This window comes from Rosa rugosa, chromosome 2 (assembly GCF_958449725.1).
Source record: "Rosa rugosa chromosome 2, drRosRugo1.1, whole genome shotgun sequence".
Classification (NCBI taxonomy): domain Eukaryota; kingdom Viridiplantae; phylum Streptophyta; class Magnoliopsida; order Rosales; family Rosaceae; genus Rosa; species Rosa rugosa.
The window spans coordinates 48,937,855-48,958,603 of NC_084821.1; the positions used below are offsets into that span (position 1 = coordinate 48,937,855).

Below are 20,749 nucleotides of genomic sequence, written 5' to 3' on the forward strand. Positions count from 1 at the left end.
ATATATATATATATATATATATATATATATATATATATATATATAGCTTTCTATATGAAATGAGTGCACATCAATTGGAATTTGGTGGACATTTAAACCAGCTTAACTTTGTTGCACTCCAAAACATTGTGGATGTTATTTCGCGAACAAGATACACTATCATAAGAAATATTACAGCATTATTTCTTTTCATGACATTAGAGGAGACTGAACTTTTAACTAAATTTAATGTTAACTTAATTTTGAACCATCTCACCACCAGTTTTACAAAGAGTAAACTATAATTTTAAAATCAGATTCGTCTACAATACATTAATGTTCCCAATACGGCAATACATAAAATAAACTTAGTTTACTATAAAGATAGACTAATTCGATACAAATATAGAGTAGTCCTAAATTAGGCCTACCAATTTATGAAATCAATTTAAATGAAGATTTTACTTCAAAATTTAATTAATCTATTTAATATATTGTTACATTAAATCGTTAACCTCGTCTCTACGTCTGTTAATGCAAGTCAACGTCCAATTATTTATTTCTTTTTAAATAAAATTTAATTGATCAATTTTTTCTGATCAAAGCAGCCACCTCGTCGTGTGGCCAGCATGTCATCCTTAACAACCAATCATATCCTCACACGTCTTTCACAGCACACTGTCGTCACAAAACCCACCAACCAAATTTGACTCCTCACATACACCCACCACAGAGAATCAAAACACCCGAAGACGAAGCATATGAAAACCAATCCTCTTCCACATTACCAAGTGGGAGAACACCGTACCATCACAGCTAAAACAGAACACCACTAAACTCAACTCGTCCTCTCCCAACTCACTCATGGCGTCCATCCACGCCATAGCTCCCCAGAGCTTCCCAAACCTCCCGAAACCCAATTCCAGAAAACCCATTATTACTTCCCACCCAAAACCCACCTCAAGCTCCAATCTTTACACCCCCAAACTCCCAAAGACCCAGTCTTTCCCCTTAAACAATAGGAAACCCACTTGGGTCCTCAACTCCGTGGCCCAACACCAAGAATGTGACGTCATCCCGGTTCAGAGCTCCGACTGTGTTGACCAGCAGGAAGGGATGGCGGTGAGCAGGGCAGGGTGTGAAGGTGTGGAGAGCGAGTTGGTGAGTCAGGTCGGTGGGTTTGGAGCGAGTGAGGGGAGGCTCTCGTTTGAAGGGGCTGGTGGGTTTGGGTCTTCTGGGGTTGGAAATGAGAGAGGGAATGAGGAATTTTACAGGCTTGTGGATAGGAGTATTAATGCCACCATTGTGCTTGCAGCTGGTACTTTTGCTATTACCAAGTTGCTCACTATTGATCAGGATTATTGGCATGTGAGTCATCTGCTTTAGTACTTGGTTGTGTTTTTACTTTACTTATTGTGTGATTGTTTGAGAACTTTGATTTAGTGTATCTAAGGAAGATTGGGATTGAAGAACCCTCTGGTTTCTTAGTTTGTAGCAAGCTTGATGATTTCTGCAATGCTTTTCTTTATTGGGTTTCTTCTCTTTGAGCTTGTAGGAGCAGTTTTCTGTTTCTTACTAAATATGTGAAACAATGCTCTAAAGTTATATGGCTATGCTTTGTGGTGGATTGATGCTGCATGGTTGAATTAAGTTGCTGCTTTATCATGATATGCTCATCCATATGGAGGGTGAGAGTGAGAGGAATCAGAGGATGTTTTCTCTATAATTCACGTGGAATAAACTGCTTTAAGACACATCAACTGGAAATTACAAATCATACTCATAACACAAGTGCGCAGCAACATGGGCATAGAATTGCAGGCTTGATGAGATGAGTGAGTTGCTTTTTGAGGCTGGAGAAGGAATAGGATTAGAAATAATCAAATAATTGATAGGGGGTGAAGTTGGAGATCGCTGCAATGTATAAAGTTGAAGTTGGTATGAAGAGCAGTTGTGCACTTATGGTTAGAGTGGAAGCAATTTGTTTGGTCCTGTCCAACTAGTTTATAGCTATCTTTTGAAAATTTCATCATTAAGTGTGATCTGTTAGTTGAATGGTTTATACATTTGTTTATATAGGGTAGGCTGTGGTTGATTTTGGAATGTTCTATTTTCATGTGTATTGTACTTTTAATGATTTATCTGATGGTTTTCTTATAGGGATGGACTATATATGAGATTGTAAGATATGCACCTCAACACAACTGGACTGCTTATGAGGAAGCTCTCAAGGCTAATCCAGTGTTAGCCAAAATGGTAATTAGTGGTGTTGTATACTCTGTCGGGGACTGGATTGCACAGGTGCTTTGGCCACGTTAAGTAAAATAATTAAAGTCTTCTACTCGGTGAAGTTAGTCTTTACACTGTGCATGATCATGTATTATAATGTTGCAGTGCTTTGAAGGAAAACCTTTATTTGAGTTTGACCGGGCACGAATGTTCAGATCTGGACTTGTTGGTTTTACTCTCCATGGTTCCCTATCACACTACTATTACCAGTTTTGTGAGGTTAATTTTTTCTTCTCTTGTTTATGTCGGAACATTTTTTTTATAATTCTTTTTATTTCTATGGTTCCTTAAACAATCCTTTTTTCAGGAGCTTTTTCCTTTCCAAGGGTGGTGGGTGGTTCCTGTCAAAGTAGTCTTCGACCAAACTATTTGGGCAGCAATTTGGAACAGCATTTACTTTACAGTTTTGGGATTTTTGCGTCTTGAATCTCCTATCAATATTTATAGTGAACTGAAAGCAACATTCTGGCCCATGCTGACTGTAAGAGAACCTTGAATCTTTTTTTTTTTTTTTAAGAAAAAGTACTGTCTTTGCAATCTCTTAAGTGGTTAAGTCAAACAACATCAAACCTAAATGATTCTCATGTAAAATGTCCTCGGAGATCATGAAAGTTGTTACACTCATCCAAAGTCTCTGATCAGTGAGAAATTGAGTTCGTAGTTTTATCTGATTTTTGAAGCATTGTTCCTGGACGTCAATCATAATATGTGTATATTAACTATGCATTGGCATGTGAAAATATAGATTGCATCAGTTGTTTCATGTCCACTTTTAGTGATTGAGTTCTTAGTAACCATCTTTAAGCGATATTGTTTGTTTTGCTACTGTGTCGAGAATTAAGCAGTCTATATATGTATTCCTTGTGATTTGGAATAAAAGAATGCAGATTTGTTTGACCATTGACATCTTTCTGTAATGTGATTTGTTAATGCAGGCAGGGTGGAAGCTTTGGCCATTTGCTCATCTTATTACCTATGGTGTGATCCCCGTTGAACAAAGGCTCTTATGGGTGGACTGTGTAGAGTTAATTTGGGTGACTATACTCTCAACGTAAGTACTGGATAGTCATTATTTTCACTTAAAATAATGAGCAACAAAGATTGAAAATCTTGTCCTTTTCCTCCTAAAAGTAACTACATAGGTGACCTGATTATAATGATTCATGGTTTTCTAGTTCTGCTAATGACAGTGCTACAGTTTAGATAATATTGGGATAAAAATGGTTGTCTGGTACATTTATTGACTTAGTTGATGTTTTCTTCATAGAAGAGTTGGTTTCAGAAGTTCTGTTTAGGTATAAGTTGTGTATACTCTTCTTGTTCTGTGGTATACTTGATGTGTAAATATTTTTGGTACAGTGAGTCTGGTTCAGAAGGGTCTAAATTAGGAATTTTCATCTTTCTTGCATCCAATTTGGGGTATATGTGTTGTAATTTTTTGTGTATAAAAATGTCCAAGAATTTTATGATCTTCTTGGGTTGATTATTAATTGGGGCTCTATTTCTTAAACCAGTTGGCCAAGAAATATTTAGAGAACTTGCCTCTTTAGAGTGATTATCAAACATGTTCAGTGATTGTTTTCCTGTCTTGGTGCTCCGGTATCTTTTCTTTTTCCTTTCTTGGGTGGGTTTCATGTCTAACATTGTGGATAATTTCTCTTTGCTAGTTATTCCAATGAAAAGTCTGAAGCAAGGATTTCTGACGCACCAGCTGAAGCAAGTTCCAGCTCTCCTAACACAAGTCCTCTTGAGGTATATGCAAACCCTTTTTCCACTGATTTTCTTGTGTATGTAAGAGCTGCAATTGCAATTCTGATGTGTGTTCTTTCCTCTTCATCAGGAGTAAAAATTTGAAAACAACCAGAATATGAGGGACTTACAGGAGAGATTGCTCAATGAGTAAGTTGAGGACTAAAATCCACTTCATGGTGTTCTGTGGCTCGAGAGGTGTAGCATTGTGGAAATATGCCTGGGCTGGTTGATTATGGTATATATATCCTGCACATATCTCAGAATTCCCACGTGTATGCCAAGTGACACAGTTTCCAGTTTTCCACTTCTATATTGATCACGATTCATCATACATAAACTTAGATAATTCAACTAATTTATGTAAAACCCCAAAAAAGAAAATATACCTAGTCAATGTAAAATTAACATGATTTATATAGTTTAGTTGTAGGAATCTTTTTTTATTTGGATATCTTCTCTTGGAGCTCAAGAAAGTTGTTGAAAGTGGGGTTGACATTTCCCAGTGATGTAGTGCCGGTAGAGAAGTATACAGTACATAATACATGATTGTGTTTAGCATAATCATTTTACATCCTAATTCTCAGAGCTCAGCTGTCTTCATTTTTTTTTCATTCCTCAAGTTTGCTAGAAACGAATTAGCAATGGTGTTTTCCGTGATTGGATTAGACTGAAGCACTGCATTATGCAATCTTCTAATATGCATAAGCTAATATTATTTCTCGAACAGTAGGGTTTTAAACCCTGTATACCATTTTCAGTCATTGACAGTATGATTTACTAGCTACCATCAAAGTGTTCGTCATAAGTCATCTGGATGCATAATAATGAATCTAGATAATTAAAAGTTTTGCGATACTTTGAAGTATGGAATACTCCAATTTTTTGTGCGCTGCCAGTTGATCGGTTGATCCATTAAAAAGTAAATCTAACGGTAAAACATTTCGGAGCGTGCTATACTCAAAGGACTGGAATATGATATATTCTGATGGAAGAGTTGAGAAAACCTTTTAAGCTCCCAACGTGTTCAGTTCAAAACATGGGACTACAGGGGGACTCCTTCAATATTCTGGGATTATTAAACTCATTCTTTGTAAATTCTGGATCAAAGTACAGGTACCAAGTTTGACTCTTCTTATTGGTCGTTTGAATAGGTTTCAAAATTGATTAATTCCTTAATAGCGTGAGAGTTGGGTGCACCCCACATTACAAAGCTGGGGGACATCAGCTTGCACTAGAGGCTTGACCAGTCAGGTGGCTCACCATGCCAAACCGTGTTTTCTCTACAACTCCCTGTAAAATAACTAGAATTCGCAACCCCATTACATTTGCAAGTCAAGGAAAACTTTAATAATAAACAAATTGCCGGGAGTAGCCCTCGAGGGTTTACTGGGGTTTTCGTTCTTTCATAGCTTTAACTGGTCAGGCAACGAAGTATTTAGTTATTTACATTGCTAGATGTTTTTGATGGTCCAGAACGTTAGTAGTAGTTTTCATCTGCAATGATGAATGAGGTCCTAACTACGCTCAAATCTCCCTCTCATTTTCGTGATTTAATCACCGTGATAGTTGCCGACTTGCCGACAAAATGTGCAATCTTGTAGCTCTGCTTCTACCACAATTTTCAGTTTTGTGTCAGCATTGTTTGAGCCCAAAAGTATTTTTGACAATATCCTTTAGAGGGTTGAGCGAAGCAGGCCGATACCTGAGGCCCAAAAATAAGTCTACTATGGTTTTGGGTTATAGCTTCACTCATTCCAGAGTTCATGATGAAAACGAGCCCTTACAGGATTCAAGTAGCAGAAACCAATTAGAAATCTTCAATCAATAATCCTTCTACGGCAAGGAACCACTGAAACCCTAAGTATAAATACCAGGTTTCAAGGGTAAGCAACAGACAACCTCTCAATCAACTAATCTCTCAGATTACCCAAAGTCTCTTCGGAGCAACCTACCTTCAACCTAGCTGAAACCAGGGTCACGCCCTAGCAACCCAGCGAAGCTAAAGTCACGCTTTAGCAAATCTTGTGCTTTCTCCTACTTTTCGGTGATTGCTCTGTTCAACCTACAACGTTGAGTATCGACTCGGTGACGCAGAAGATCACAACCAAAGTCCTTATTCGTAAGGCATAGAAAAGAACCTTGTGACGAGATTGGTGCTATCCTTGTCCACAACGTTTGAAAAAAAGTCAGGTCCAGAGACGCCCCGACGACTACACCCTCAGTGTTGGCACGCTCGCACAATCACATCAGCAAAAAGAGACTGTTTGCTAGCCCAAACTTGGTCGCAGCCAAACAAGCCTGATGAACAAAAAGTATGAGGTGCTGCAATTACAAATTTTAGGCGCCGAATCATTTGCTCACTAAAAGAGTTCAAAAACCAAGAGTACATCTTTCTTCAAATTAAGTTACTAGCTAGTACATGATCGGTGCATGGTTTCCTAAAGAAGACTAACAAGAGAAATAGCAATCCAAATCTGGTCTAGTACAAAATCATTAAAAGAAAAGAGAGAAAAAAAGAAGGAAAGAAAGAAGAAGAAAGGCAGCTAGCTCCTCTCAGCCATAGACATGTTAGAGAGCCGACTAGGGGTAGGTTGAAAGTTCCACCACCGAAGACTTAAGCCTCGAGCCGGTGCAGTCCTAAGTGCTCTCCTCGATATCTCCTTGTTTGCATAGTTTTTCCTCCATTTTTCCCCGCCGGGCACGGCAAACCCGTGGTGGTTACACCGGTTCAACCCAGGCCTATTCCCGCACGTACACGCCAGTCTGGTCCTCGGAGACGATACCATATAACCGTGCCTAAGACCACGATGGTTACTAATTCCCTCAGCCTTGTTTCCGGTACTGAGTGGCGGCCTTGCCGGAATCCCTTGTAGCCTTTCTCCAACTTGCTTGTAGTGATGAGAGTTCTTTTGCATTTTCTAAAGCCAAGAAGAGAAGAAGACAACGAAGGAGAAGAAGTATGTTGTGAATTGAATCGATCTGTAGGGGAAACTGTAATGTGCTTATATTTGAAAAGGAAGGAAGACTTTTTCTGAGGAGTTCATTAAAATTGGGCTGGCAAGAGTGTTTGACCAAATGATAGAATATACTTTTATTTGTTTTTTTGGTTTTTGGCTTGAGGACCCAGGGAAGACTTGGTCTAGAAGACAAGACTTCAGGTATAGAAGCCGGGATATTTGAATATGGTCGAATATGAATGTTGATTTGGACATATCAAATTAAACACCTCTGGTGTTTGGTTGAGCCTGCAGCCTTGTATGACCAAATTAACCTTATTGCCAGCTTACACTGCAATTCTGGTCCATATTTCTCCCAACTTCTTCACTAAAACAATAATGTAGGTTCAATCATTTTCTATGATTTTTCTTTCGGCTTCTTTTTTCTTCCATTTGGACATCCATCAAGAAGCATTTATGTCATAACCTAATAATTATAAATAACTTGTTTACCTAAACAATCAATTTTTTCTATGCATTAAATATGGGGGGCTTAAATATTTGGGACTGATCGAATTAAGCTTTTGCCTGGACAATTAGGAATCATCTTCATGAGACAAAAAAGATAAGGTAAAAAATAAAAACAAACAAAAATTTCCCATATTGGGTCATTGTCAATATACTCAATATACTCATTAAAAGAAAGATTCATTGGAGGTCTTGGGAGAGAATGTGTCTCCCAAAGGAGCAAGGTGGTATGGGATTTAAACATTTGCATGCTCATAATTTAGCCATGTTATCGAAACAAGGTGGAGAATTCTGTCGAACCCCAATTCACTAGTGACTCAGGTTTTTAAAGCTAGGGCTAAATACTGTTTAGTACCCTGTGGTTTGGGTCCAAAATCAATTCAGTCCCTGGACTTTCAATTTCATCAAAAACACCCTCACGCTATCATTTCTAATCCAATAGATCCTTCCGTCATGATTCGGTCAAATAGAGCCGTTAAGTAGCTGATGTGGCATGCCAACTTGGCATTAGTGGGGCCCACATGACAGGAAAAATTCTAAAATTCTAAAAAAAAAATTCAGAAAATTAAAATAACACATTTTATTCTCTCTCTCTCTCTCTCTCTCTCTCTCTCTCTCTCTCTCTCTCTCTCTCTCTCTCTCTCTCTCTCTCTCTCTCTCTCTCTCTCTCTCTCTCTCTCTCTCTCTCTCTCTCTCTCTCAAAAAAGGGTTGGCCCTTTTCTTTCCTTCAATATGTGTTTTACGCACTGTTGCTTCCCAGGCCTTCATAATGAATCTCAACTCTTTGCTCATTCTTTCTCTTCACCTTCCTCTGCCCTCTTCACCTTCATCAATCAAAAACTTCTCATTTCTCTTCTTCCCCTCTCTAATGTATCTCTTTTGCACACAATGCATACGCTTCAAAACCACACAAAAGTGACTAGTTCTGGGACAAACCCAGAAGCCTGAATAATGCAAAACAAACTAGCAAATCTGGATTTTATTTCTTTGTGGGTTTTAAGTTATGGTTTGGTGTTTCAGATTCTGGGAAATTAAAAAATGCAAAAACTCAGAAATTTTTTTATTTATTGCAAGCTATGGCTTGTGGAGTCACCAAACAAGAATTTTGGAACGATGGATTAAAAATCGATTCTCATCGATTCCCAAATCCTCTAGTGTTTCCCAAAATCGATCCTCGTCGGTTATATATGGATTACATCCAGATCGACGCCGATGAAGTCCCGATGACTCTTGAGAATACCCAAACTCAAGATTTCGATTGTGATTGCGATAGCCTCCACTCTGAATCGAATTCCTGCTATTCTAAAGAAATGCAGTGGAAAGACCAAATTTGCATGTATAACACAAGACCAAATTTGCGGCACACAAACAATGAATTTCTGTAATTGAATTCAACATTCTAGCCGAATCAAGAAGGCTCAATTCAAACACAAAACAAGACCATACAAAGTCGAAGTACCAATTTCGGAACCTCAACAAGATCAAGTAGCAAGTGCCATTGAGAGCAAATCACATACATCAACAACTTCCTAATTCATTGAAAAGAACAACGAAAAAATGATAATTTTGATACACTGCTGGGTGCTGTTTGAGCTTGGAGAGCTTATCTACAAGTTAGATGCAAGTGACGTAGATGCAGATTTAGAAGGAGATGCAGATCGAGGAAGTGGGCCGAGGCGGAAGAAAAGCGGATCGAGAAACCGGGCCGAAGCGGAGGTAGATGGGGATCGACTGACCGAGATCTTCCTGAAGCAAGCTGAGGCAGCGATTCTACAAACAGAGAGAGAGAGAGAGAGATGCAGTCGACGACGATGGTAGTCGAGGTCGATGGCGGCGAAAACCGACGCTTGTTCGTCAAGGTTCTAGCCCATAGCGGCTTGGGCCTGGGCGAGCCAGTTGCTGGTGACGACGCCGTGGTGGGCAGCCTGAGTCTGGTAGTAGCGAAGTTGACAATGGGGCTTTGCAGGGCAGAGAGAGGAGAGAGAGAGAGAAAGAGATAGAGAGAGAGAGAGAATAAAATGTGTTATTTTAATTTTCTGAAATTTTATTTTAGAATTTTAGAATTTTTCCTGCCATGTGGGCCCCACTAATGCCAAGTTGGCATGCCACATCAGCTACTTAACGATTCTATTTGACGGAATCATGACGAAAGGATCTATTGGATTAGAAATAATAGCGTGAGGGTGTTTTTGATGAAATTGAAAGTCCAGGGACTGAATTGATTTTGGACCCAAACCACAGGGTACTAAACAGTATTTAGCCCTTAAAGCTATATACTATCCTAATGGTTCTTTCCTCACCGCTGATATGGGAGATAGACCATCTTACTCTTGGCGAAGTATCATGGAGGCTCGACCAATAATCAAAGCTGGCCTTCTGTGGAGAATTGGGAATGGTACCTCTGTGAAAATTTGGGAGGATGAGTGGATTCCAAATGTTGCTTCCCATTCCTTAGTTAAACCGGCTGACACTATTTTTGAGATAGTCTCGGATTTGATTGATACAAGTACATGGACGTGGGATAGTGTCGCTGTTCATGCATGTTTTGATGAGGATGTAGCTATGAATGTTCTTTCTATTCCATTAAGCAGAAGGTTTGGTTTGGATAGGGTTGCTTGGAAGTTTGATAAGAAAGGTTTTTTCTCAGTTAAATCTGTATATACTGTGGCTCGAGATTTCTCCATTGGCAACCTTTTTGCTTCAACTTCTATGGGGGACCCTTATGCTCCATTATGGAAGGCCATGTGGAAGGCAAAAGTCCCTAACAAGGTGGCAATATTTGGATGGAGAGCAGCTCATAACCTCCTTCCAACTAGAACAGCTTTGACTGCTAAAGGCTACACGGGTGAGTTGCATTGTGTAGTCTGTTCTCAATTTGTGGAAACACTTGAACATTTGTTTTGTGATTGCACTATTGCTCGTGCGATGTTGAGTGCTCCTCCTTTCTCTATTCCTACATCTGCTCTGCCGTGGAAAGAATGGCTCCTGGAGAGGGCTAGTTCTTTGTCCTCTACTCTTTTTGATAAGCTATTAATTCTTCTATGGAGCATTTGGAGAAATAGAAATGATGTATTGTGGAGGAACCATTCCCAAACTAGTTCCGGCCTGGTGGCTTCCTCATTGGCTTGGTATGAGGAATATTTGCAGGCAAACATTTCTTCGGGTAGTTCTCAGCCTAGACAAAAGAATGCAAGAAATGGATACCGCCTGAGGGTGATATTTTGAAAATGAACGTGGATGGAGCTTTTCTGCCTAGCATTCAATATGGAGGTACAGGGGGTGTACTTCGGAATGCTCATGGGCAATTCCTTGCTGCCTTCTCTCATAGGGTGAATTTTGTAAGTTCTCCTCTACACTCCGAGCTACTAGCCTTAAATAATGGCTTAGAGATGCTACAAGCTATGCAAATAACTAAAGCAGTTGTGCAAAAGTGATTGTCAAGTAGCAGTGCAGGCTGTTAGTAACGAGTTCAGTGATCTATCCCCTTTCAGTGCTTTAATTGCAGCAGTTAAAGGCTTGCTGAGTGATAGTGAAGATGTATGTATTAGATTTTCTCCTAGGCAGGCAAATACAGTAGCCCACAGGCTTGCCAGCTTTAGTTTTGATTCTAATGTTCATCATGAATGGTTTGTAAATGCTCCAGGCTTAATACTGGATGCCCTTAAGTACGATCTTAATCGTACTTAGTAATAAAACTTTCTTTCTTCAAAAAAAACTTAAACTTTGATGTTTGTGTTTGATTAGTTTACCCATGCCAAAAGAAATTTTGGTTTTTGAACTCTAGGCAAATAAATTTTGCTTAAATATTCTCTCGCTAGAAAACTTGGCAGTGGTCTTTTCCTATGAGAATGACTCAGTTCATAGAACACACAGGTACCGTGATACTTTTGCACCTTTGCACATCGTTGAGGTTATTTTCCAGTACGTTTGTAGTCAATCTCATCGAACTTCCTTGTTTTCGTATCATTCTCCTTGAGCCTCACTCCAGTTTCTTTTGCCAACTCTATGTGTGCCTTCATCGGATATCAATCTACTGTAACAGTAACTCTTTGCTAGATACTACGCCCGTTTTATCCTTATGTATCCCAATATCTTGTCGACCATTAGGTGGATTGGTCGTTAGGTCCCTAGAATCACATTTTAAAGTTTCTTGGAGGTTCTCATTAATTAGTTTAATATGGTATTACTATGTTGTGATGATCTAGGGGAGCATTTTCAGGTGGCTAAGCTCACACTATGGTCGCATATATCTTGGGTGGTGGTGTTCTTGATGCGTTGTTTCAATCATATTGATTATGAACTACCGACTGTAGGACTGTGTTCGAGCTATGGCCAATCCCCCACTATTTGGAGATTGGAGGGGTGTCACTAACCCAAAGTATGAAGGATGTGCACCTTGCCACCCTCATTCCTTCCTTAGCATTAAGCTTTTCCTGAAATGACTTGAGATCATATATGTACAAGCATAGAATAATTGAGACAAAAGGAAGCACATGCCAACTCATGGACATTTATGTGTTTATTATTCATTTCATTTTGGTTGCAAGCTTGGATGTCTTCGCCTAGAAAATAAATAAATAAATAAATAAATTTTTGTTATATAGTATGGAGAGGATAAAGAGAGAATAATTGAGAATAAGTAGAAGTATTGTTTTTATTCAGTCTCATTAGCCTTCTTTATATGAAGGTAGAGTTTTACATCAATGTACATAACTAATGAGTATTTATGTGGACAGCCACATAGATAATAATATTTACAACACTCCCCCTTGGATATCCACAATGAATAATGGTGTTGGACGCGTTTATTGTTGTTTCGTTAAAAACCTTATCAGGTAACAAAACCCAATGAGACAAAAATAACCCTAGTCGAAGGAGAAAAAGAGTACAACAGGCATATGTCCTAAGTAGCATACTTCTGGATGCTCCCTCTGATTATTACAAGCTTCAATTATGTATGTGGTATCATGTGTAGCAGTTTGATGTGTCTATCACTGGGGTGAGACAGTGTGTGCTTTGTATATAGGGGATCATCATGAATTGAAACCTACAAGGTTTAAGTAATACCAACAAAGCTAGGTAATTTTCATTAAGCCTTACTTCAGATAATAAGGTTAGAAACAACCTCAAATGCTCAAATTCAAACATTAAGTAATAATATAAAGAAATGAACACATTTACATACCTTTATATAGTTTAAAACATTGAAAATTTATCATGACATACCTAGTCATAAATATCAATATCTTTATGTATTGATACGCCTCATATAAACTCTCCAGGAGCTCTAAGTAAATCATAACTTCTCGAGAGTTAGATTATGTTGCAACATTAATTATAATTTGAATTCAATTTCTCAGTATTATCATAGTACTCATGCGTTGAGGCCATTTAGATCACATTAACTATAACAGAATGAGTACATATGAGTTAGCTTTACATTCATTGATTTCATGAGTGAGCTTCAAGCTCATTCAACAATTCATGGACTAGCATTTGACAATTTGAATCCTTCAAGGATTTGATAAGCAATAAGCTTATAATGACACTTTATTTTGGGAATTTATTTTTAGCAATGTGCTTTTAAGATCTTCTAGTATACTGTGACAACATGCCATAAGTCTCTCATCAATATAACAACTATATGTACGTAACACTGTACTTGTAGAAAAATTGTCGTTTCTATGAAAGGAAGAATGATATTCATAATTTCATATTTCGGTAAAGAGACAATGTGTCATAGTGATTTCTCTTTAGTTTAATTAACACCCTTTTGTAAGAGATTAGTTTTCCCTTTTAGTGGGAATTAATTGGTGTAAATTCCACACGGTCTATCATCCCCCAACTCGAAGCCTCTATGGTTATGCTACCCATCAGATTTCATTTGAATCAAAATCTGCCCCATTGACAGGTCTAAAATAAAAGGAATTATTCCAATTCATGAGTTTTTTTTTTAATAGGGTTGATTTTATTAATAATCAAGCCATGAAAACAGGCCAGAGTCTAACAGAACATACATAAGAAAATCCGGGATAAACCGGATAACCTATCTAAGCCACAATTAAACTCATTAAAATCTAAAGAGACGCTCGCTGAACATCAAGCCTAAACTAAGCAAGTATAATCTCGCTCTCTAAGAAAAATATATTCATCTAGTCTAATCTGCCAGATACGCAATTGTGGTACAAATTTTCAACTAGAAACGTCTTAGAAAAGCTTATAGAAATTACTCCTACTGCAAAGGCTCGAGTCCAGAATGTCTTGTTTTGTTGAAACCCTAAGCAAGTACCTTCTCCTTCCCCTTGGGGACGTTGCTACTACCTATTTCAAGCTCGTCATGCATCAAACAACCTCGGCATCAAGTTGGTCCTCTTGCTTTCCAACTCCCCATCATGAGTTTTAGACTTGTTTCGATGACCCCTAGGCCGACCCTTTTTCTTCAGAGTCTTCCCAACGTATAGTAACTGGGACTTCCACAAGTTCACCAAGATGAAATTCACGAGGGATCACCGCCAAGCTAGGCTTTAGCCGCTTCTCCATGCTCCACTCACCATGGCACCATTTGCGCACTCCCAGAACTGTGGACTTTGCATCATTAGGCCCATGTGCAATAGCCTTAAAACTCCAGGCCTGGCAGTCTCCATTAGTCCATCAAGCCCATGTGCGCCATCAGACCCACAATTCTCCACCAGCCCAGCAAACTCTCCTGCCACCTCAGCTTTAAGTGGTCCAAGCTCCGAGCCCAACACCATCTTAGCCCCAGGCCCACTGTGACCTGACTTAACAAAGAACCCTAAAATAAAATCAGGGTTTCCAGCCGAGAATTCCGAACCGACCGCATCATTCAACTAAGAAGCTAACCTACGCACAACCGCTGACCCAACTGCCAAAGCCCCCTCCTTGCACGGCTCCGGACCTCGGCCAAACTCCAGCCTCACCTCAGACCGGTCGGGCGACCCAACTCCGACCACATCAGCCACCACCAGCACCAACTCCAAATCTGGAATGTTTCCCCCAACTGCCATAGCCATCGTCAGAGCTTTGTCACAGCCACCCAATCCATGATCGAAGAAGCCATAGGCATGGCAAAATGCCATGACACTTCTCATACTTCAACTCCAGTTCCACCGCCACCTCCGCCGAGAACGAGTACGTCCGCCAAGCCCATATACGACAACAGATGTCGTGCACGACCCATATTCTTTGCACATGATCCTTCCTCTGCAACACAGTCTGATCATACCTCACAAAGCACCCCAAAGCGTTCCCAAATAGGGTTAGGGAACATTCATTGTGCATAGCCATGCGCAGCCCTTTCACCGCCACCCAATTCAATGGAACCTCTGCCAAATCCCGAATTCCTTCATAATCCGCTAAGAGAAGCATCAAATTGTTGAAGAACCAGGGTCCGCCATTTAAGACGTGATCCTTCGTCTCCTGCTCCTTGAACTGGAAAACAAAAATCCCTTCTCCCTCTTCGCGGATCAGAACACATTCTTTCACACCCCAGATGCTTGAAATCACTGCCGAAAACGACAGCAGCAATACATGTTTCTAGGAGAGCAATCGACCACAAACATAGAAGAAAGGATCTTGGATTGCCTCCTCGCCCCCACCAAGATGCACGATAGTCTCCTCCACCGCCATGGTAAGTCAGAACTCGATCAGTTTCCTCGCTAGAGAGAAAACCCTAGCAGAGAGAAAAAGTCGACCCCAATTTTTCATTCAAGTCCCTTGTTTGTTAAAACTTGCCAAACTATCCAATTCCTGAGTTGTGTTGCCTACACTAAAACAAAAGATATCAATAGAACCCACATTACAAAATAAGTAATTCCTCATTCCTTCAGAAGTTTATCATATATTGATGGGATTAACATGTTATAAATGTATAGCATATAATACTCTTTAAGCTTCATAAGTCAGTTACTATCATCTACTTAATTACTCGGAGTGAAACGCTAGAGAGGGTAAGATCAGTTTTCCGATACTTTTTAGTGGGAATTTTTGGTAAAAATGCCACAGTACCCCTATCATCCCCTAACCCTAACCCGAAGCCTCTGTATGCATAGGAAGCATGGCTATGGCTATGCTGCCCCAGCATGCATGATTGGGTTGTAATTCTGAAACAAAAATCTGAATTACCTAGGTCATCGAATAAAAATACGAATTAGGTCATCCAAGTAAATTTGTATGATGAGACAACCTAACCAAATAAATTTAGGATGCAACCTGACCACCTTTTAGCGTCAACATGGAGGACCTGATCTTTTTGGTAGATAGATAGAGGTACGCGAGCGAGTTCAACCAAGAAACTGCCCCACTCATTAATTTCAAACCAAAACTCATAGAATCGATTTATTCAGCCTCAGTCTGTATTTCCTTTTCTTTCATGAAAAAGTTCTGAAAATGAAGGCGAATAATTAATTTGAATTCTGCACCCTTTTCAGTTTCACTATTTTTTTATAATTATTTTCTGATCATTGTGGGCAGGATAGATTCCATAAATATCTGAGAAAGCAAGTCAGGGAATTCCAATAATAATTTTTGTCAATTAGAATAATTTGATAATACTGGAGGTGGCTACAATTTGTGGTGGGATTTATTTATAATTAGGCTTTGGTAAAGCATCTTTCAGAAAGAAGATAATAGCGCATTTTCATGAGATATCGCAATAGCTATACCAAAATTAAGCAGCAATGATGCGGAATTTAATAAAGTTGGTTTGTACTCTTTCCTGGGTTAGAAATGTGATTAAAGGGGTATTTAATTTGCGTGGTTTTAAGATAATGATTCCCTTTAGATGATTGCAAGAATGGCCCCATATAGAGTCAGCAGAAAGAGGAAAGATAGGCCTCTCTTGTTGTCAATTTTTGTGACCTCAACGGGTCGTGGAATATACTTAACTGTGTCTTATCAGTCCAATGAAAGAAAATGACACTCACACTGCTCGATCAAATATCTGGAAAAATCTTTCTGGAGATAAAAGCAAGAAATTTTTGTGGATTAAATCAAGGGGGTGTGCGGCAAGGAAACTGAGGTAAAAGCAAGCTCATCTTTCTGTACGTTCAAACCCCATTCCCCTCTGGTTGACTTGGCTAGCACATATTCATATATGATCAAAGCATAAGTTAATGACCCATATCATCAACAAAGTTTTTACTTAGTAATCGTTTGAAAACTAATTATTTTATTATATACACATACACACACACACACACATTTATATGTATCTCGTATACATTATGTGGTAAAATCCGGTTGTGTATAGATTAATTCAATTGTTATTATGCATATTTGACACTAATTTATTGTTTTGTATCTCATTTACTGCTATAATTTAGTGTTTAGCTCAAATTCACTCGTTTCAACTAGTTTATGATCAATCTGAAAATATCAACATTAATCACACGTCAAGTAATTATTCGTCCCATACATTGTGTTAGGCATTGTGGCATTATGTATCCGAGCTAACATTTTTCACATTTGAACTATCTTTATTGCAAGATGGAAAGTGATGCGCCCAACAAAATACACCCTCATGGCTAGCTAGATTGGCCAGAATTTTGAAACTTTGTGTAACTTGTAATTCATTTGTTTAGTGTTTTTCTTTCTTCATTCAATAACTTTCACTCTTTCGAAAACAAAAAACTTGGTCAATAACATTCTCCTCTAAAACAGATATAAAAAATATTTAAAGTTCAATTTGTAAGAGAAATATGTTCGGTCTTTTTGACAAAGTCATGCTGGTCACATTTTTTCTTCAAAAGTTATTTTCATGTAAACTTTTAAAATGAAACTTATTGTCACCTAAAAACTTAATTTTTCTTGCATGACAAATTTTGTTTTTATTTTTTATTTTTTATATTATAATATTTTTCACTTGCTTTCTATTTTTGATATTCAAATGAGTGAGATCGTGTTATTAAGTTTCTTATTAAAGGGATGGAGTATAAGCTAATGAAAAATGGAATTTGATTGAACATGAAGCATCTTTTGTGAGACTAGGATGAGAGAAATGGGTGAACAATAAGATTAAGACTAGCGAGAAAACTATTGGTGTGTTTCTATAGACTTCATTTTCTTCGAAATCCAATAGCGGAATGACAGCCCGCATAGTCTAATCACTATCTGCTGAAAAATTTACATATCACTTTCGGAAAACAATTACACAGAAGGTAGAATTAATCAACTGTGGCTGACTTTTGGAATCAGATTAATATACTAATAGTATAGCAATGAGCTTAATACTAATAATCTTTTTCATGAAGATAAATCTACAACTATATGCTTTGGATAAAAAGGCAATGGGATCCCGGCATGTGACTTCAAATTAATGACACGTTTAATTAATTATACTCCACCAGTTAGTTAAAGAAGTCATTTCAGGTACTAGGTAGTAGTGGAGTTTTTTTTTTCTTTTTTCTTTTTTTCTTTCTCCTTATCTGTTCCAGTGGAGATATACAGTTAGCATAAGAAAATGTAGAAAACCATTTGAATTAGGAAAGTTGATGAAAAGAAATCATTAATATATTGATCATTTCGCCTTCCCTTTTACAACCAGCATAATTTATATGATGAACATAACATAAAATCATGGAGCATATAAATTTCAAAGCTTCAAGCTTGCAGATATATAATGGAAAACCAAGTACAATAAGTTTTGTCTTTGTTGATTTAAATATATAACTGTAATGTACAAATAGGGAGCTACTTATAATTCTACAGAAAATATAATATAACTCTGTTTTATTTTATCTACAATCCTTTTTGTCTCATAATTTCTACATGACTAGATTAAAAAAAAAAACTGCAAAATTATGTATACAATGATATTGCTAAGGCCAAGGCCTCACCTGAAATTTTAGCACCTCAATTGAATTCGATGCGGCCAAACTCAATTGCTAGCAATCAAAATCTCAAATCCCCAATAATACTCCCCGTCTATACAACTACTTGTTGCGCAACAAGATTATGCATATAACATCATCATATGAAATATATGTGCCAACCCGCTAATACGAAATTGGACTAAGAATACCAATTCATCCCCGGATGTTGATATTGTGTATCACGAAACAGACCGTCGCCACCGAGCTGTGACCCCAGCATTGGCTGCTGGTGCAATGGAGGAGGTGTCTGAGGGAGCTGAGAAAGCAGAGTGGCAATAGAACCATTTCCAGTGCTATCACTGTTATCCAGTTGTAGTCTCCTTGAAGGCCCAGCTTCGTCCTCCTGATCATTCCAGTACAGACTCGGGAGTCCCCGTTTTAGAGGGAGAGAGCTGTTGGCCAAAGCCGCGTTTGGAAGAAAAGAAGCTGTACTACTATTAATCCCTTGGTGGCTTACCATCCAGTCGAATAAATTGTGGTCGTTGTCCATGAATTGGGAGTAGGTTGATGTGGTAGATTTCGGGGGAAGGTGGTGCAGCTTCGACAGTTGGAACGACGATCCCATCATGTCTTCCATGGGGTCCTCCTGATCCATCGGCCTATGCGTGTTGTTCTTCTTGTAAATTCGACAAAGCACCCAATCATCAAGCTACAAAGCACCATATATGATGAATCAATTTAAGTTTACTAACAAAATTGCTCAAAAAATAATTAATAAGTGAAAGCCCAGATCAAATATGAGCAGATTATTAGGATAATTACCCTCAAGGAGTTCTTCTTGTTACCCAAGTTATGACACCCAGGTGGCTTGTTACTTGTGTTGTTATCAGCAAGCCTATACTCATGCATGATCCAATTGGTTTTGATTCCTTTTGGGGGCTTTCCTCTGTAGAAAACAAGTGCTTTTTTCACCCCAACTTTCCGAGTACTCCCACCTCCCTCATCAGTAGTACTCAAAACCGGCTTATCAGTTCCCGTCGCCTTCCAATACCCTGAAGTCGCTGCTCTATTAGGCCGTGCTCCGTTTGGGTACTTCCGGTCTCTAGGACTGAAAAAATACCACTCTTGCTCTCCGAACGTCGCCTTTTCTGTCAAATCATACATCATATCAGTTTCTTTTTGTTATAGAGATAAAGAAAGGAGAGAGGTCCCTTATTTTAGAGAAAGAGCACAAAAATTACATGCTATTCGATTCCATCAACTCCGGAGAATTCATGCGCACTTTAGCACTTATCATGTCTAGCGTGATTAAACTAATAAATTACCAGGGAGCTGCCATGGATCGAATTTGTAGAGGTCGACCTCGGCGATGATGGCAACGGGGAGAGGCGCCGAGGAGACCTTTTTCTTGAGGTAATGAACGACTAGCTCCTCGTCGGTGGGGTGGAAGCGGAACCCCGGCGGCAGGTTTGGCTGTGGCGGCGGCTGCGAACCGAACGACGAATCGGTGCTCTCCATCTGTAGAGGGTTTTGAAGCCAAGAACATATTACACACCACCCAATGCACACCCCAAAAATAGAGAGCTCGGAAAACGAAAATATGGATATTCGTATGAAGGCAGCGCCCTTCTTTATTGAGTACGGCACCCCAGGGAGATTATTCGCATGCAAGCGCGTACATGTTGTTTAAGCAAGGGATCCAATCATTAGGCGACACGGGATAGGGGTTAGGGGCTGATTAGTCCATCTTTGGTTTTTTGTAATTACGGGGTGGAGGTCTAAGTTTTGTGCATGGCGTGAAAGCGACTTGGACGTGAGAGCCCGACTGGAGATCGATGGAGGAGGGTATAGGTACCTCATGAGTCATGACGACGTCAACTGGCAACTGAGGCCATTGAGGGTGTGACACGTGTAATTCCCATACGCCGACTCGTGGGGCCGGGAGGGTGGCGGGGGCCACAGGCAACACTAGACAACAAAAAGTGTGGCGTGGGAACGAGCTTTACGGTTCAAGATGTCACGCTTTTGTTGCGCAAATGTCTCCAGTTTTTTTCCGAAAGGACCCCACTTAACCAACATTGGAGGGGAGATTAAGAATAATTAATTGGAAGCTTAATTGCTCTAATGTGGGTCACATTGATACTTAATCCGTGCAATTCATTGATAGGACTTGTATTGATCAGCTAGCGTTTTACCACAGGGGTACCTGAAATATCCGTAATAGATAGATGCCCTAAAATAATTTTACAAAAGATATCAGATACGTGTAAAAGTCTGGTTCAGATTTTATTTGTGCTTGTTTACTATATTAAGAAAGAAATTGCTAGATACTAGAATGTGACCCACGTGCTAATTACATTATTTAGTACATAATGGGGTCGCTATGATCGACGTGCACTAGATCGAGGACATGACAATTCAAGCTGTGTAAGAAAG

At 39.1% G+C, this 20,749-nt stretch overlaps 3 protein-coding genes across 3 annotated transcripts; 1 reads left to right on the top strand and 2 right to left on the bottom strand.

Moving 5' to 3' along the window:
• The first annotated feature begins 732 nt into the window (after positions 1 to 732).
• LOC133727789 (uncharacterized) lies at positions 733 to 4,597 on the top strand. The gene is made up of 7 exons (XM_062155196.1): positions 733 to 1,347; positions 2,140 to 2,280; positions 2,374 to 2,487; positions 2,576 to 2,749; positions 3,204 to 3,319; positions 3,936 to 4,020; positions 4,109 to 4,597. Exons 1-7 carry the CDS (start codon positions 844 to 846, stop codon positions 4,112 to 4,114), a joined length of 1,140 nt encoding a protein of 379 aa, XP_062011180.1. The 5' UTR covers positions 733 to 843; the 3' UTR covers positions 4,115 to 4,597.
• Positions 4,598 to 6,386: 1,789 nt separating this feature from the next.
• Positions 6,387 to 7,143, bottom strand: LOC133733038 (uncharacterized). Its single transcript, XM_062160643.1, has one exon. The coding sequence runs from the start codon at positions 6,933 to 6,935 to the stop codon at positions 6,564 to 6,566; it is 372 nt and encodes a 123-aa protein (XP_062016627.1). The 5' UTR covers positions 6,936 to 7,143; the 3' UTR covers positions 6,387 to 6,563.
• Positions 7,144 to 18,133: 10,990 nt separating this feature from the next.
• LOC133727794 (NAC transcription factor 56) lies at positions 18,134 to 19,917 on the bottom strand. The gene is made up of 3 exons (XM_062155199.1): positions 19,639 to 19,917; positions 19,136 to 19,461; positions 18,134 to 19,022 (listed from the first exon to the last, which is right to left on the bottom strand). The coding sequence occupies exons 1-3, from the start codon at positions 19,829 to 19,831 to the stop codon at positions 18,513 to 18,515; spliced, it is 1,029 nt and encodes a 342-aa protein (XP_062011183.1). The 5' UTR covers positions 19,832 to 19,917; the 3' UTR covers positions 18,134 to 18,512.
• Positions 19,918 to 20,749: the final 832 nt, after the last annotated feature.

Excerpts from the sequence above, each read along its gene's own strand:
- LOC133727789 (XM_062155196.1), top strand. The coding sequence starts at position 844 with ATGGCGTCCATCCACGCCATAGCTCCCCAGAGCTTCCCAAACCTCCCG. Across the intron at positions 1,348-2,139 it reads TTGATCAGGATTATTGGCAT|GGATGGACTATATATGAGAT; the intron begins GTGAGTCATCTG and ends GTTTTCTTATAG. Across the intron at positions 2,488-2,575 it reads ACTATTACCAGTTTTGTGAG|GAGCTTTTTCCTTTCCAAGG; the intron begins GTTAATTTTTTC and ends TCCTTTTTTCAG.
- LOC133733038 (XM_062160643.1), bottom strand. The coding sequence starts at position 6,935 with ATGCAAAAGAACTCTCATCACTACAAGCAAGTTGGAGAAAGGCTACAA.
- LOC133727794 (XM_062155199.1), bottom strand. The coding sequence starts at position 19,831 with ATGGAGAGCACCGATTCGTCGTTCGGTTCGCAGCCGCCGCCACAGCCA. Across the intron at positions 19,462-19,638 it reads CGATCCATGGCAGCTCCCTG|AAAAGGCGACGTTCGGAGAG; the intron begins GTAATTTATTAG and ends ATGATTTGACAG. Across the intron at positions 19,023-19,135 it reads ACAAGAAGAACTCCTTGAGG|CTTGATGATTGGGTGCTTTG; the intron begins GTAATTATCCTA and ends GGTGCTTTGTAG.